Below are 18,377 nucleotides of genomic sequence, written 5' to 3'. Positions count from 1 at the left end.
GATTTTTAAAAGGTGATCAAAATCCAAGTTTTTTCAAGGTAGATTCTTGCTCCTAGTGATTGCTGCTGTATTCCCAAGGGTTAGGAATTGCTAGTCCTGGAAGATGAACACAAGACAGTTTCCTGAGACTATAGATCCATGTAAAGTAGAATAGGACAGCTTCCTTTGGTATGGTTATGTGGATTAAAAAAACATGAGAATGTTTTGTTGGACAATGGTTTTGCTTCAGGAAAATGTGGAAATAGAATTGTGACTTGATACACTCTTCAGATACCAGTGACTAAAACAGATTTCTTTTCCTGAGTAGAAATCAGAATTCAGTTTTCACTTACTTTTATTCAAGGCCTGACTCAAATATTTTGTTTGTGTTGAGCAGAGGCAATTATTGTTTCCTTCTCAAGAGCTCTTGTCCCAGCAGTAGGCTGTTGCTTATTTGTGTAGGTTGCAGCCCACATTTAGGAGATACAACTGTCAAAGCTACCTCCAAACATCTTAACAGGACACAGCTGTGACTCACTGAGTCCTGAAGGCTTAGGAGCTTTCTCTTTTCCAAACATCTGTGAATCCTGATTCTTCATACAAAAACTCAGTGCTCTGAGAGTATGAGTGAAAAAAACTTGATGAACACTCAAGTAACAAAACCCTTGACAGAGAGTTCTTTGTTGATGTTTGTGTGGCTTCTGCAGGAGGAACATGGGAACGTCTGATGTCTGGTAAATCTCATTAGTGCTCTTCCTTGCCTAGAGCCATCAGTGGAGATAGCAAGGAGCAATACAGAGCATTAACTCCTTTTTATTATCAGATGCTCTTTTTATAATGAAGTTTTTGTTGGGAGACCAGCTCATGGAAATAAGAGACATCAGCTGTCTAAATATCTCAGTTTCACAATGATAAGAAAAATTGCATTCATCTGCAGTATCCTGCAGGTTTTCAGACCATGGGCTTTTGTTCTCTTTATCTTGCTCCTCTCCTTTTTCCCATTTAATAAGGTAAGAATGGAACAGTGGCACCAGTTCTGGCAAGCAACCAAGACACTCTGTTTTATCAGGGATGCTGAATGTACAAAATCCAAACAACCAAAGAAACAAAAGCAAAAAGACTTAAGAAAGCCACACAGTAATGTAAAGAAAGACAAAGTTCATCCCTAGAATTACTGCTGTATATTACAAATGATCAAAAGACCCTGCCTTTCTCTGGAGAGTTGATAATCCACCAGCCATTTTCACAGCTCCAATGCTCACTCCCCTCTTCACTGCAAACAGAACTCCTTCTCCATGTCCAGTCTGCCACAGTCCTCTAATGCTGTACTCAGCTGACTTTGGCAAAAGGTTGCTGCAAGTCTGGCACCCCCTTTGAGATGCAGGTAGAAGTGATAGAAACATCTTAATTACTGCATCCTGTGCACTGGTGCTGAATAAGAGGGGCTTGAATTGAAGCCAGAGCTCCAGCCTGAGTGGTGGGACAGAGCCATCCTGCTTTACACCCTTCTGCTGTCAGTGGGGCAGAGCTTTCTGCTGTTCTGTGGTTGAGGGCTGTCCTTACCTTACAAATCAGACATTACAATATAGTTTTACTGAGGGACAGGAAGAGTTTTCTTGTTATTGTTTACTGATTTCTCTTCTTTTCCTATGATACTTTTAGCTCTAAAGAAGCTATACCTAACAGTTTTCCCAGTATCTATAGGAATTTGAAGTTTGTTCCCTTGATTCAGAATAACCAAGAGTTTAGTTAAGTGTCTTGGATATAATCTTTAGGAGTACCTTAAAGCCACCCTACTGCTTAACGAAAATGGGGTTATGATGAAACCATAACTCATTTCCCTTTTATTTTGTGTAAAGGTTTATTAGCTTGTGATTTAAGCAAACCATCTGGTCCTGCTGGCAATCCAGGTTATGTCAGACTCAGTCCTTTCTCCCTGTAATATGTTACTGGAGGCAGTTAAATTACATGCCTAAGTCCCAAGTCTGGCCTGTGCTTTTTCCATGTCTTAACATCTGTTCTAGGAATTTTTTCTGGGATCCAAACAAGTTTACACGGTGCCAGATCTCTTGTCTTTGTCTTTCTTTTCATGTCTCTTTCTTTTCCTTCTCTGCAGTCTAATCAGTTCAACTGAGTAAAAGATAATGCAGAAATTTGCAGGCTCTTTATCATTTCAGCAATGTACATAGTGAGATAAAAAATACCTTAAAAACTCAAGAGCTGTAGATAAATAGGAGACTGTCATCTGAGAGTGACACTTTGAGAAATGTTAATTACTTTTTCAGTCCTTCTGATATTCTTTCGACTGACTTTTAACTGCAAGACTTTTTGTTTTGCTTGCCTAATTAATTTTGGGTGAAACTACATATTCTTACTTCATTTTGTCTTGCAATGCTAATTTCTTGCTTATACAAAACAGGTCTATGTTTAGAAAATAAATAATTTAAAATATACTTGTTAGCCTGCTGAGATGGTTTTGGAAAGTTCTCTAGAGATTGATTTATGCACAGATCATGGAAAATGACTTGTGTTGGTATTTGTACTTGTGTGCTCTGAAATGCCATCATTTTGTATTCTGCCTGGAACTTTTGAGACACAATAATGAATAGAAACAGCTGTCCCATGGCCTGCTGGGTCTGTATGTATATTGCAAGAGCTAGAATTTCTTTCCATCAGAATCATAAATCAGAAGCATAAAATCTGATTCTGAATCAGAAGCATAAAAACAACTCTGGTTCCAGGTATGTAATTAAACATTGTTTGACCTATGTTTGACCTAAAATACTGTATCTCCAGCTTAGGAGTAGGGATCTTAGTGTAACAGTCAGGTACCTTTGTCATGCCCTTTGAGACTTTTAATTACAGGCTGGTAAGGTTGAGGGAGGGGATTCTCCCCTCTCTTTAGCTCTGGAGAAACCCCACCTGGAGCATCCAGCTCTGGGCCCCCTGCACAGGGAGGACACAAACCTGCTGGAGCAGGTCCAGAGGAAGCCAAGATGCTCAGAGGGCTGGAGCACCTCTCCTGTGTGGAAACCCTGGAAATTTGAATTGTTCAGTCTGGGGAAGGCTCTGGAGAGACTTCATTGCAACCTTGAGGTATAAAAAGGGGACTTCAAAGAGAGAGAGACTCTTCTCCAAGGTCTTTAGTTACAAGACAAGAGTTAATGGTTTTAAACTGAAAGAGAATAAGTTTGGACTGGACATGGGGAAGAAGTTCTGTATAATAAGCATGGTGAGACACTGGAACAGATTGCCCTGAGAAGCTGTGGATGTCCCATCACTGGAAGTGTTCAGGGCTGTGTTGGATGGGGCTTTGAGGGGCCTAATCTGGTTTAGGGCATGGCAGGAGGGTGATGCTTGAAGGTCCCTTCCAACCCAAACCATTCTGTGAAAAAAATGATAAACAAACGAAGATATACCATCTTTTCTGTAAAGATTGATAATCTACAGGTGAGAAAAAGCCTTACCTCACATAAGATTTTTCTGTATAATGTACCAGTGATTTTCTGGTCTTAATGCCAGTCATATCCATGTGAATTTAAGTGCATTCATATCCTATCACTTGAGACTATAACATTTTCCTTTGTGGTGTCTGTGTATTCTGTATTCTTTAGCCTTTTCCTCATTGCTGGTATGCACATAGCCTATAAATATGGGTTCTGTGGGTCACCATTTCAGAACAGAGCCTCTGCCCCTGCAGGTGTTTTTTCAAGGGTATGGGATTGTGCTCTTTTTTCCCCCCAGACTGATGCCTCTGCCATTGCCCCTCTAGAGTTGCACAGTCCCACTGTAGTGAATCACATTGTGTTACCAGCATTCATGATGTGTCTGTGGCTTGGATCTTGACCCAGAATTGCTCTGCTTCTCTGAAAAGGTGCAAGCAGAAAATTAGGCTCTAGAGCTATCTTCCTGAGAGGGCTAGAGAAGCCTTTTCCAATGTTCTGTGTAGTAGAAAAGTTATCTTCAGGTGATGTTTTATCACTGAGGACAGCTCACAATGGGAAGAAACAAGGGTAGCTGCCACTACATTGTATATGTGAACAATCTGAAGTGTTTGGGGATGCTGAGGTTCTGTTAGTGAGTTGTCTGTCTGGATTGACTTCAGGTGTTGGAGTCTTTGGGCTCTGATTTTAAGAGGCAAACCATAACGACCACATCAGTTGATCTGAGCATTCTTCCTGGCCTGAAATATTGGTTGTGTCTGGGGAATTCTTAGCAGTGCATTAGTTCTCATGTAACAGGTGAGGAACTGGAGCTTGCCTATCCTGATCATCAGAAATCATTCCTAGAGCAGTACAGAGGTTGGAAGGATTTCCAGCCTCAGTAATACTTTGTGAATATACAGTCCCTTTCTCAATTTTGCTGGCTTTTTACTGGCTTTTGGGGAACTTGACCAAGCTCTTTGCTAGTCCCTGGCTTCACATGACCCAATGGCCAGAAAGGTTTACTGGAAACACTACATATTTGGAGATAATGTGGTATCTCTATGTCTGTGCAAAAGCCTTTTGGGTTTTGATTTGCAGTTGCAGGAGGCTGAAATAACAGTCTGTGGGAGCAGGGAGGTTAAGATGGTAGATAGGCTCCTGAAAAGAGCTTCAGGTTTTTTTGTTATTAAATCATTTCTTTACAGGCTGTCATTGACATAAATAAACTTCTGTTGCATTGCTCTTTTTCTCCACCTTGCTTTCATCTTTCCTAAGGAAGGAGATGCAATACTATGCAAAGTACTTGTCCTGTCTTGACATTTCCCTTTTCTGCTGCTGTGAATCTCATCCTGATCTAATTGACATTCTTTGCCTTCTTTCACATAGTTTGTTCAATCTCTCAGGAAATCTCTCCTCTAATGGAAACTTATTTCAGCCTGATGTTCTTCCTTAAAGATAAGCTGTCACCTGGGCAGGTCACTTAAGGCCTAAGAACAATGAACAAATAAGTCTCCATTTAAGTTCTCTGCTCAGAATACATGAAGATTTTCTGGCCTGTCTACAGAGAACTGAATTGTGGCTATGTCCTAGACAGTCAAAGATACATCTTGCTTTATATACTGTCATTGGAGCAAAGAGTAACAAGAGTTCACTCCTTGCATCTTCTGAAATGGGTGGAGACTTTCTAGCTGCAACTCACAGGGCACGAGCTTACCCACAGCTAAATTGAAAATGTCAACAGCATGTCTGAAAATGTCTCAATGTGCCAAGAGCTCTGGTTTTGGCAAATATTTTTTCTTTATTATGTAATTAGCTTCTCTCAGGGGGCAGAAATCAAGGGTAGATGTGAAGGTTTTTGTATAGGCTAAATTAGATGTGCATTGCAAGTAGTTTGCTTCCAGTGAATATTCTTCTATCATTTCTCACAGGACTGCTTACTGAGATAGGTCTGCACTAAGATTCAGAAGCTGCCAAATAAAATGTTTTGTTTTGTAGAAGTTTAATTGTAATAGACCCATGGACTATCGACAACCTGATGAATCTGAACAACAAAGTCTTTACTGTGAATACAATCATCACTCTTTTGGTGAACTTTGTCTTTAAATTGTGTGACAAATGGCCTTTACTGGGGAGCTTGAAAGGTACTGACAGTTCTCTAAACCAAGCTGTTGGCACAGTTTAAAAGCTACTCACATTCCAGCCATTCCTAATACATGATTGGATCAATTTTCTGTTGGCCTGCAAAAATCCAAACTATAACCTTGGAATTAAGAGAATTATCAAACAGAGCAATGAGAAAAAGATAAAGTACCTGCAGTAAGCACTAGTAAGAGATACTCTTGCAGAGTTAGCCCTTGCCACCTCTCCCTAGGAGAGGTATCAGGCTCCAGTATCCTCATGTCTTCCAAAGAGCTCAGAGTTGTCACACTACAGATCTACACCAGGCAAACCAATCCCTCAGTGTCAGCATCACAGACCCTGATGGCTGGCAGTGGGAGGAAGCCTGTCAGAAATATTTCAAACCTGATTATGGAGAAGATGTTGCTTCAGAGCTTGTTTTATCTTGGCAGCTGACAAATTGACACGGGCCCTTTTGACTGTTGCAGTTGGCTGGGGGCTTGCTGATTCCAGGTGGTTTTCTGTTCAAGCCCAGGGGTTTATGGCTGGAGTGCCTCTTTTCAGTTTAAAGGAAAATGTGCATGTAGGTATTTTTGATCCACCCACAGGAAGCAGAGACTGATATCCTATAGCAGCTGATGCACAAGTGCACCTTCTTTACTCCAATATTTTTCTAAGAATCAGTTTCCATCCTAGTACTATTATTTCTGCAGTTCTTTGCATTCTTTTCTGATATATTTTCTCTATTCCACTTTATGGAGTTTTCTCTTTGTTTTAAAAATTGACAGATTTTCTGATCTTATATTGCATACTAAACACTAATAAAACAGGGAAAGTTTGGTTATTATATCCATGCTTTCCAGTTTGGATTACTTGTCACTGAGGTTCTCCTTTGGTCTGTTGATTTCTAGATTAATTCTTGGCTGTACATTTTGAATAGTTTATAATAATTGCATATTCTGATTTTTTCATGTAGTTATCTTAGCATAAGAATCCCACATTTTGGCAGCTGCATTTGAATGGAAGTAGAAAGGCTTTCTGCAGTAAACACTGCAGAGTGTCTGTGCTAGGTTTTTATAAATTTCCTAATCCTCAATTGCAATGTTTCTTGCTCTGTCACTGATTGAGGATGAAAATCAGTCTTATTATCCATGTTTGTCCTGAATCATTAGCTCTGACTTTAGGAGTACAGGATTTATTAAAGCATGTTACATACTTCCCTCCTACAGCACCTATATAGCAAATGACACACTCAACTCTCCTCATAAAAACATGTAAGTAGAAACTGGGCTTGTTGTAAATTGAATAATTCTCTCCAGGATGGATCACAAGTTGACTGTTATGGAGGGATATAAAGGCAATGTAGTGCTGTGTTTGCATACTAAATTTATACAAATATTTGATTTTGTGCAGCAGTAGCATCTGAGTTTCTCCTTTTGAAAGCACATTATAAAATCATTTATGAACACTTGGTTTGTGATGGAAAGAGAAAGCCTGCATGGAGGAAGTCAGTGAAAGCAGTGTGTGCTGTGGTATTTTCTGAGACCCCGACAAAGGGAGGAAATGATGAATCTGACTTCATGTTCTTAGAAGGCTAATTTATTATTTTAAGATACTATAATATATTAAAGAATGCTATACTAAAACTATACTAAACTATACTAAAAAATAAAAAAATATACTGACAGCTAAAAAATAATGATGAAAAACTTGAGACTCTCTCCAGAGTCCTGACACAGCCTGATGGTGATTGGTCATTAAGTAAAACAATTCACATGAAACCAATGATCAATCACCTGTTGGTAAACAATGTCTAAACACATTCCAAAGTAGCAAAACACAGAAGAAGCAATTCAAATCATTATTGTTTTCATTTTTCTCTTAAGGCTTCTCAGCTTCCTAGGAGAAAAGACAGAACCTCTTCTGAGTGCAAAATAAAATTACTCTTCATCTGTGTAAAATATACGGCAGAATTTATAATCATGTTGTTTCTGAATCTTTCCAGTTTGCTGAAGATAAGAGCATTGTTCTGCTGTACTTCTCTGCCATCAGCAACTCTTTGAATGTCTTACATTGCTAAGTCCCAACACGTGCCTAAAAGCATTGTTCAAATGGTATTTTGAGGGAAGTAGCCTAACATCTTCATGGGAACCCATTCCTCTCCCTGCTTCAGAAATGTTACCTTTGTTCCTAAAGTGCACATGTAGTTTCTCTTTAGGCATCATTTACAGTGAAAGTGTTTTATCCTTTTGGTATATTATCAGTGTGTTTCCTTTAATACCTTGCATTTTTGTGGGCCAGTGTTAACATATGCAGGCCATCCTCTTATACCTCTGGTACATTCTCTGAAACAGAAATGCAGAAGAGTTGAAGGTTTGTATTTTAATGATTATCTGACCAAACCAAGTGAACTCCCAATCTGCAATGCTGCTTTGGTCAAGTGTAGACATCCTGTCCACGGCACAGGATGGTGCCTCCAGCCTGCAGAAGCGCTGAGTAGCTTCCATTCCCTGGTGACATTTGTACTCCAGTTCAGATGTGACACTTAGGAAGTTCCAGCTGGTCACACTGCATAATTTTTTTCTCCTCCTGTCTTCTCCAAAAATGTTTTAGGTAGAGGAGCTGATGATGGCTATGGAGAAGGTCAAACAGGAGCTGGAGTCAATGAAAGCAAAATTGTCTTCTACACAACAGTCTTTGGCTGAGAAGGAAACCCATTTGACCAACCTACGAGCTGAAAGAAGGAAACATTTGGAGGAGGTCCTGGAAATGAAGTAAGTTTGAAGTTCTTGTATTATTTGTAGGCTTGTTTTATTGATGTCTCTGCAATCCTTTCTGATCCCTGTTGTTCTAAAGACAGCCCCTGCATGCATAGGTCTCTGCAGATAGCAGCTATCTGTAATGAGTCAAGCCTTCAGAGGTGACACCTGACCAGGGATTACTGACATCACTTTCACACTTCCTCTAGAGCTCAAAAGCATTTCTTCCTTTTGATTGTTTACAGTAGACTTCTATTATTTGCACAATAGCATCTTCAAAGATGCTAAGCAATTATTAGGACTCAATTGTTCTATGTCTAATAAATGTACCAAATCTTGCTTTGAGCAGCTTATAACTGCTTCAAGGTAAGGTGCAAGGCAGTGTAGCAAATGACCAAAAAAAAGAGGGAGAAGATAAACATAATATCAGGTGTTTGTAATGTTAAAGTCACACTGCAGATTTCTGGTCTGCTCAAGTATTTTTCAAACTCAGTTCAGATGATTCATTAGCACTGCAGCAGTTTGAAGTTCTCTATCAGTCAAACTTTTCTAAACATCCTTACTCAAGGAAGCCTGGATAAAACCAAGCTTTGAGGAGGTGGGGAGAAGAGAGGGATTAGACTTCCCAGGCTTAAATACTTCCTAATTTCTGACTGTACATTACAGATAAATAGTTATCCTTGGTTTAGGGAGACATGAATCCATTTAGTGCAATGATGGATAGTGCTGCCAGCAGTTCATTAGAAGCACTTTCAGTTGTTTAGCCAGCCCTGAAGAGAAGGAACATTTTTATTGGCAGGACTAGCAGTGGTTCCTCCACTGTGGTTTTGTGAGCCATTATTTATTTATTTAACTATTCTACACTGGTCTCTTTCCTTTCCTTTTTTTTTTTTTTTTAATGAAAGGATAGAAAAACAGCTGTTACAAAATGGAAAGAGGTGGCTTAGATCTTGAAACTTTTAACTTAGTACTGCTGTATAAAGTAGGCCAAGCCCTCCCCAGCTTCATATTCAGCTACAACAGTTTGATCTAGACCTGGCATAGGGATGTTGGAAGACTGCAGTACTTAAAAGCCACACTTTTTAATAAAAAAATTTATTGAGCTATAAATTTGACTGCCTTGAGAGTTGCTGTATGGGGGGATGGGAAGAATAGCTCTTTAGGTGATGTGGGAATCCAAAGCAACTGGAGATGTATCCCATTTCCAATCACTTGAGAGTACTTTCTTCTGCCAAACTGCTCTGCCAAACCTTCTCATTAAAATCTACACTCAGTGTAGTGTATATCCTGAAATGTATTTGGAATTGTGCAGATCCTTTAATATAACTACTCACTTCTGAATGATGACCTCTCTTACCTGTGTAAGTTATTGTTGGAAGGTTTTTGCACTGAAATGTGGTATCAGGTACTGCATGAGCTGGTAGATCCATTGTACCTCAGAAGGAAGAAGAACACTGGAGAGAATGGTAATGCTGTCAGCACATGGAGAGAAAGATGGAAAAAGCATTACATTTGTCTAGTTAACTAGCTGAGCATGTTTTAGTCATAGCTGGTCTGTCTTAAAGTTCTGTAAAGCTGCCAAAGGCATCCAAACTTCAAAAACTCACCCTCACCATGAGGCTCTGTTGCAAACAAGTCTCTACTGAGGACTCCCAGTCAATTACTATCTTATTTTATATACAGAAAGTATATTCTTTGTTGCCCTGCTTTCCCAGCCTGTGTCTTTTATGAAAAGCACTCATTTGTTTTCTAGTTTTGCAAAGTTTCTCATGTTGTTAAAGTATTTGCTACTATTTCAACTGAAAAATGTCAGTAATTGAATGAGTGGTCAGTTTTGTGAAGCAATTAGCTGCTTTTGGAGTTCTTATGGAGGAAAAATAGTTGTTGTACAGGTAGTGTTCAAAGGGATGCTGAAGCAATATTGTTTCCTATGTCCTAGGGCATGCTTCAGTGGGAGAAGTTTGAGGTGCTCAAAAGCAGCACTGATTAAATTTGAGATTTGTTAGGGGTGTAGATTTAACAACCTAGGCCCTGCAGTCAGCTAATGGGGCTGGGGAGCAGACAAGAAAAATAGCTTAGGAAATGCTGCTTTAGGAGATTCCAGATATGGAGTGAAAGAGAGTGTTAAAGCAACAAGGGGACTCCAGAAAATTACCTCTGGGTTTTAATAGGAAGTTGTTAGATATAATGCTAGTGAAAATACATGTTTAAAATACTGGTTTTTAGAGTAGAACTTGTGTTTACTACTGACTCTGTAACCCTGAGAAGATCATTTCACACTCCTTAGGGAATAGTGTGGCACTAGAATAGCTCAAGTGTGAAATATTCCAAGCAAGAAATTTCACCTCCTTGAAGAAATACCATGTATTTTGAAGCTCTCTTCCTTTAAGTCTTAATATTTTCATTTTCTTTAAAAAAACTTTATTGCAAATAATTATGAGAGAGGCAGATAATGGTCTCTATTTATATCACCAAACCTGATCTACTGTAGAGAAATACTGGTGAACTGCTAGGATTTTTGTTTTGTTATGTTTTCTTTAAGAAGTTCTAATGTTTCCATCATTCACAGCAAATCTTTTAAATTAGGCAGGAATAAAGTGCTGTCTACAGAGAAATCTCTGTTCTTTGTCCCATAAAAACCTGCTTAGGCTGAGCTGAGTTATAAACTGTTGAAAATCACCAGTTTTACTTTCTTTTTTTTTTTTCCCCTGGTGTTGTCAGCAAATTTTGGCAGTGTGTGAAAATAACCAAGCACAAACAGTCTAATCTGAGGCCGAGCTCTTGCAGTTGCCAAATGTGCAGCAATGGACACTGGACTCACAGGGAAAGGGAACAGACACTGTGTCTGCATGTTTGTTTTGGTTTTTTTTTTACTAGACAGGCCCTTTGTTATGGTCAGAAGGACCAGAAGGGTCTTCCTAGTCATGTGCTTCAGGGTTGAAAAGTCCCAGTTGGGGCATTTCTCAAGGTGTTCTTTCAGACCTGGAGAATGAGCCAATAGCCCTTTCCTGAATTATGCCTTCTCCTGCTAATTGCAATTGCTGCTAGCCCTATAATTCAAGGTATGCAGACTTACATAACATAGTTGGCCCTTCAGAGTTGAATCTTTCATCCTGCTGGCTCACAACACAGAAGGATTATTACTTCTCTGAGAATAATTTACTATCCTCTTGTTTCTTGAAAAATAATCAAAGATCTTGCAGATGAATTGTTAACACAGAAAATAATTTATGATAATTTCAAAATCAAGCTGTCAGAAAGCATATTTTGATTTCTTGTCTGACTGTACATGAATAGTAATGTACAAAAGCAATACTTTTGAGTATTTATCACAGTAGTTCTTAATGTCATAAATTCATCCCACAGATAGTGTTTCTTTGATACAGATGGAGGCAGTGATCAGAAATGAGCCAGGTCTGTGTAGCTCAATGAGGCTGTTTGTTGTGTGCTTTCCTTTATTCATCTCAGAGCTGGAAGGCTTCTGAGAGCTTCAGAGGGTCACTCATAAAAATGAGATGCCAGCCTAGGCAGGGCTGTGCAGGAAGACTGTTCACCCCTATCTCTGCTATAGTTTTCCTGCGTGGTATCACTTAGAAATACTTGGTAGATGAAGAAGTCCACATCTTCATTTTCTGGCTCTCAGATAAGAAAAAATACAAGGGCATTCACATGACCACTCACAACTAAAAATGAAGTCAGTTGGAAGATGAGGTTGTTTATCTTGTGAAAAGTTCATCTTCCCAGCAATAAAGCAGCATTGTCTGGAGGTATGAGTATGAAGCTGAAGTTGAAAGTAATCCAAAAGAAACTGATTAATTGACACAGTTGATCCACAATGAGGTGTGAGGTAATTTCAAGCCCTGCAAACAGTTTAACCAAACAAAAATACTTCAGGTTGTGTACACCCATAGTGAACATAACTAAAAGAAAAGAAAATATCCATGTCCATCCAGCAATAACCTGTTGGCTCATCCACACCTGTCTTCTTGGATATTAAGGAATTTCCTGGTCTTCAAAGGAGTTATGGTTTGTGTATATGGAATAACAACACCCTCCAGAGCAGATGAACAGATGTCTCTGTAGTTTGAGATCCCTTTGGGATTGTTGCCAGTGCCACAAAGCAGCAGCACGTGACTGTCACATCAGCAAGGTGTGGCTTTCTAGGCCATGTCACACTGAGCTGGGCTTACAGAGGTCATTGGTGTGTCAGATACCACCTGATGACAGCAGTGGTACCTGAACTTGTCCTGTGATTGCTTTGTGTGCACTTAAATAAGCTGCAGTCCCACAGGGGGCACTCTGTGTCTGTAGGAATCACTGTCTGGGGCTGAACAAGTGCATCCTTGTCAGTGCCTTTTTCCTTCTGTCAGCTTTGGAATTTTCTTTTTAATTTTAATTTTCAGGGCACACAGGTAAAATTAACATGCTGGCATCCTGTTACCGTTGTTCTGTCCTTTTCAACTTTGTTTTGTCCTTTTCAAGCATAAAATATTTAATCATATATGTGTTTATTTTAATTCTATATTGTCACCCCATTAAATTGTAACTACTTCAGTTGAAAGAGTCTGAAATACGAAAAATAATCCATTTCTAATTACTAAGCAATACAGGCCTCATGTTTAAATAATTCAAAATAGACTGACCTTGGAACTGCTGTTAATCTCCAAGTGGATGTTACAGAATCCAATGGGAAAGCTGAAATACATCATGCAGATCTATTGTGTGTCCTTTGAGGCTCAAGTTTATTGAAAGATCTTGGTTACCTGCAAATTTGGTCTCTTTTGCTACTATTTTTTTAAATTCAGGTGAAAACTTGAGAGAAAACATAATATCCTGCACGCTTTTTTTTCTCTTGGCAATTAAGGAATGAGTCCTTTTATCCTTCCTGTCCTCCTGTGTTGTCCATGAGCCTTCTGAGCACTCTGAGACTGGAATGGCCTGCCTGGGTAGGTGGTGGAGTCACCATCCCTGGATGTGTTTAACAAAGGACTGGATGTGGCACTGGGTGCCAGGGTTCAGTTGAGGTGTCAGGGAACAGGTTGGGCTCGATGATCTTGAAGGTCTCTTCCAGCCCAGTGATTCTGTGATTCTGAGACCAGAGTTCTGGCAGCACTAGAGACAGCCTGCCACGCTGTTTCCTGTTCCCAGTGCAACTCACACTAGCTAGCCTGAGCCATGGAAGCAAGCAGAAGAGATAAACCCATTTTTGGGCAGCACTACTAAACTGGGCAATCAAATGTTTCACATAAGTGAATCTTGAATCTCAAAGTGTTACCAAGTGATAAAATTGCAAAGTAAAGACATGAACCTTTAGCAAAGCCTGTGTAGATAAAATGCCTCCATATGAGTACACACAGAATTAGATTGTTGTGGTCTACTCTGTTTCTTTAAGTATTCAGAAGTTATATTTACCTTTTCTAACTGGTTTGTTTTTACTCTTCACCTGCCTTGGAAATCTTTTCCTTCTGTAGCTTTTCAGATACTAAAACCTTGGCATGATATGTCACAGTCGCGTTCTGTCTTGTGATAAAACCTCCTGTATCTCATTTTATCTTGAATTCTGTGGTCCCTGAGAACAATCTTGCAGACAGAAAGTATTGTACTATCTTAATGAGCCATGACAGGCCTGGAAGCAAAACCAACTGCTGAAAACTACACCAGGTGGTGTTAAAGCATTTTGCTCCACTCAGTAATTTCTAAGACTGTTGATCTTGTAGGGAGGAGTTGGGAAAAGAGGTCCAATCATTAATTTTTGGAGAATTTAGCTACACTATGCTCTTGTTCCTATGCCTTGCCATGGGAGATTATTTTTCTGGATATATTTCTTCAGGGACTGGGTTTAGTGTAAGTGATCCCTTCAGTGTCATAGTTTTCAAGATGGTGAAAGAAAATGAAACCTCTTTCAAATGACAATGTGAAAAATTAAGCATACAGGCTCAGTGTTAAAAATGTAGAGGTTTTGTCATGTTTTCATTTTCTATTAAGATATTGCAACATTCCTACAGAAACTGCTCTGAAAGATCTCATCAACAGAGATCTTGACATATACATACACAGAGTACTAAAATGTATGGCTTTTTTAGGCTTACACAATCCTGACTCTAGAGGATGAATACCCTTCTTGTCTTTTACCAGTTTTGCTAGTCGTGATTGCAAACTATCCTTGGGAACAGGTGCAGCACAAGAAAATTTCATGTTCTTTACTGCCCAGAGGGCATTGCTTTGGTAAAAGTCTGTTTTTATCATAACCTGTATGCAGATCAGGTTATCTAAGAGAAAAAGAGGGGTTTTTTTCTAGATAACCGAATGTTAAATTGGTAGAGGAATAGGGAGAGTGATGGTTTTATGTTGACTAATATATAGAACAGATTGTTTGTAAGATAGCTCTAGGGGCACCAACATATACTGCCTTCTGCTAACTAATTCTGTGTCCTTTATTTTGTAATAATTAAATACACTCAGGAGTTCTGTCACAAGTAAAAGTTTATCTGTGTAATTTTCCCTTGGAAGTATGAATCCTCCACATCACTTAGTTCTAGAACAACACTTAACAAGAGTACATTTCCAAGTTTTCTGCATGCAAAGACATTGTTGGTGTGTAATTCTATACAGAAGAAGCATAAATATGACTGTGATTTTTGTTTTAAAATATGCAGGAGTGTTTTGGCTCAGGGTTGATAGCAAAAGTAGATTTCCTATGCTGGCTGTTTCAGCTGCATCAGTGATTCCTGTCTCCAACCCTAATCCAGTATAAGATTCTGGGGCTTCCAGGGGTGTTACTGAGCTAAACTAAATCAAGCACTTTTTACTCTCTGTTAAAGTCAAAAGAACCATGAGTTCCTTAGGGTGCTTTTTCCTCTTTTATAAATGTGAATTGTAAATAGTAATGCATATAAATCAACTCTGTGAGCACTACATATTTCATTAAATACAGTCAAGCTGCGGGTTAATAGAAGTTCCAAGTGAAAATATTATGGTATCTCATTGCATATATTGTAGATTTAATGTAGTGTGAACAATAGTAGCTTTGAGCAATTGTAAATCCCATCCGGACACCGTCAGCATAGCTCAGAACACAAGGAGGGAACTCTCCAAGGGTGGATGTGCTTCCATGGTCACTGTGCATGTGCAAGTCACTCTTTTATTGGGTTTAAAATAACACTGGAGCTTTGCAGGGTGTAGGTAAGGCAAACTCTAATTCCAGTCTGTTTTCTGAAGTGGAACAGAAATTCCTTTTTTAAAAAAAAAAAGTGAGGTCAATTTGCTTTAATTACAGAAATAACCTCTGAAGCAAGTAATTGCTTCCCTGCAATCTTAGAGGACAACAAGTAGGAATTGAGTAAGAAAAATTGGAGAACTGAGTTAAGTTGTTGGCAGTACATACAATCTTTGTCTTTATACTGTATAGGAATATCCATGATGTGTGTTTTGTTTTCTTCCTTTCCCAAACAATACTTTTGATTTCTTTTAGGCAAAATAAAAAGCATCATCTGCGGGTCTGTGGAATTTCTAAGAAAGCTCCACAGTGAGGATTTGAGAATTGTTGATTTGGGTTTGTCTGACAATACCTTGTATGCAGTGAAAGTGGTTCCATGTAACTGCAGTCCAAAACGTGAAAATTGACCAGAACTGTTCATTTAGAAATCCTAAAAGGTGACAGTAATCACTATGAAAGTGTCTTTCTTTGAGGTGTGATGCTGCCACTGCTATTAAGTCAGTTCTCCCCAGTTCAGTAGTGTTATAATAGTTTTCTGCAGATGGCAGGATGAAGAGAACTCTTCCTGTACTAGGAGCTAGTGCATATGGGAACATAGGGCATTCTGAAAAATCATTTGACACAATGTCATATTTGGTGTTGCCTAACTCCCTTTTTCAGGCCTGTCTCAAGCACTAAATAGATATGGCTGTAGCTTTCTCTACACCTCTAGCTCCTTTTCAGTCTGCTGGCATTCTACAGCTTTAAAATTCATGTTGACTTGAAAACTACAGGGTCACATTAGTGTATTTCCACTATGTAATCTAGGAATCAAGCTTTTCATGTGAGGCTAAACTAAATTATGTAGTTTGTATTTGCTATACAATCAACTAGTTTGATCATTTAGTTTAATTTCATGAATAAAGATTTTAGTCCACCGAGACTGTTGTGAAAAGATGACAACTGCAAGTTGCTTTGAGCAGGGGGGGATTTCATCAGAAAATGATTGGAGTAAATGGTCAAAGATAGATATAAATGTTCAGAAAATACTCAAGTGTTGAATAGCAGAGAAATTAACTTGTTGAGACAAAATCATGACAAATCAACCGGGTGTCTCCATATTCCAAGTCATAGTTTTGGTAATATAGCAGTTTTGGTCTCAGGAGGATTTGTGTCATTGTCTTGTAGAATTGTCTCATCAAGTAGGGATTGTATTCCTTATTAAACCTCTATGAAGTGAATAAGTAGGTAGCTGGAAAAGAATAAACAGTAGTTAACTGTTGAAATGGAAACCTCTGTGATGTGATGTCTTTGGAGGTCTCTCTCAAGCCTGCTGCTGTTCAAATTGTCCATAATGAAGTGGCTGACAAGCCAAAGCCAAAGGGTGTGTATTACCAACATGCCCTGGTTGGGTGTTCAGGTGATTTGGGGAGCAAGATGAGAATTCAAGCAGAGCTCAGTAAAGCGAAGAGGGGTTCTAGGAAGGTTTTTACATCAGCATATCACAAATAGCTTAAATACAACTGAATATGCTTCGAGGGTACTTTAGGTGAAGATGCAGACTGTATTATCTTGCAGTTTTTGTGATTCTTCCACTTTCCTTACTGAATGTCTGTAAGAATGAAAAATGTGTCCTGTAAAAACACATTATGTGCCTGAGCTTGTTCCTCATGTGATGTAGGCTCAGTTCTGTCTGTTAATATTATCTTTGGTTTGCAGGTTCAATTTCTAAGGAGAAACTTCGCTTTTGTAGGTAATTCATATTGAGTATTCTCCATGCAAAGCAAACTTCTTTATTTGTTGGAAGGAATGGAAATAATTCAATTTGTTGGTTCAAGGTAGCTGCAAAATTTTTGCTGTCTTTCAAGCCCTCATTAGGGAGGAAACCTGAAAGGGTTAGGACTCACTAGGTTATAAAGAATGCCAGGGATATCTTCTTATATTTGGAAAAAGCCTTTATCTCATCTAGCCACACTTTCATCAAAAATATTAACAATGCAACTATAAATCATAGTATTATTCAGTTTAGTTATTTTCACTAAATGATTTTACATTTCAAAGTAATTTTTTTAAATAAAAATGGAGATATGCCATGGTTGTTCCTCAAAGGAGTAAACTGAAAAGCAAAACATGAAGTGACTTGTTCACCCATGGCCACAGAACTTCAGTGATGTCAGGAATCAAAATCTGAAGATACTGGGTTTGTAGATTTTTTTGATGTCCTAACAGTTGGAGACACAAATGTTTCATGGGAAATGTTGTGCATGTGAGATACACAGTTCTTCATGTGTTTCTCTTTTCTAGCGTGTTTTCATACAGATCCTTTGTACATCCTCATTTTTTATTTTATTTGTCTCTACCTTGAGTATGCATTTCTTGCCACTTCAGTGCTGTAATTGGAGAGAAGCAATCCGTTCTGTTGTGCTGAGCTGATCTTTGGATTTATCTTGCTTACTAGAGTCTCATTGTTCGTGAGGGCTCTGGTTTTGAGTTTGAAAAACTAGGTTAATTTAGCCAGGAGATGTTAATTTAGAAGAAAAACAAATACATTTTTGCCTTGCCTTTAAAAATATGAAGCTGGCTTTAGACTGCAGTTTCATAGATTTTGTGACAAATGAGGCAAGAAATAAATTGGCAAAGTCCCTATGTCCAAAATACAGTGGTACAGTGTGCTCTCTAATTCTCAGCCCCAAAGATCTCAGCAAAGGCCTCAAATTAAACAAAGTCAAAACTAATCAACTTTACAATCAAAATACAATTATTAAAGCTTTCATTTACTACAAAGAAGCAGTTGTGAAAGAGGCACTGGAGCAAGTTCTTTTGTGCAGTAAGGGAAAATCAACAGCAAGGTGTCAAACAGAAAAATGAAACCCTGCAGGTGAGGTGTTTGGAGCCAAAAGA

General features: G+C 38.8%; 1 protein-coding gene across 13 annotated transcripts in view; it reads left to right on the top strand.

Annotated features, from left to right (window-relative positions):
* The window catches only part of ERC1 (ELKS/RAB6-interacting/CAST family member 1), a 277,355-nt gene that overhangs the window by 169,625 nt on the left and 89,353 nt on the right, over window positions 1-18,377 (top strand). For all 13 annotated transcript variants that reach the window (XM_077178195.1, XM_077178201.1, XM_077178199.1 and 10 more), the window contains one exon: window positions 8,136-8,296. In XM_077178195.1, the coding sequence (XP_077034310.1) occupies window positions 8,136-8,296 (161 nt within the window). The remainder of the gene's footprint in view (window positions 1-8,135; window positions 8,297-18,377) is intronic.

Source organism: Agelaius phoeniceus, chromosome 5, assembly GCF_051311805.1.
Source record: "Agelaius phoeniceus isolate bAgePho1 chromosome 5, bAgePho1.hap1, whole genome shotgun sequence".
In the NCBI taxonomy this organism is placed as follows: Eukaryota; Metazoa; Chordata; class Aves; order Passeriformes; family Icteridae; genus Agelaius; species Agelaius phoeniceus.
This window is presented reverse-complemented; position numbering and strand designations above follow the sequence as displayed.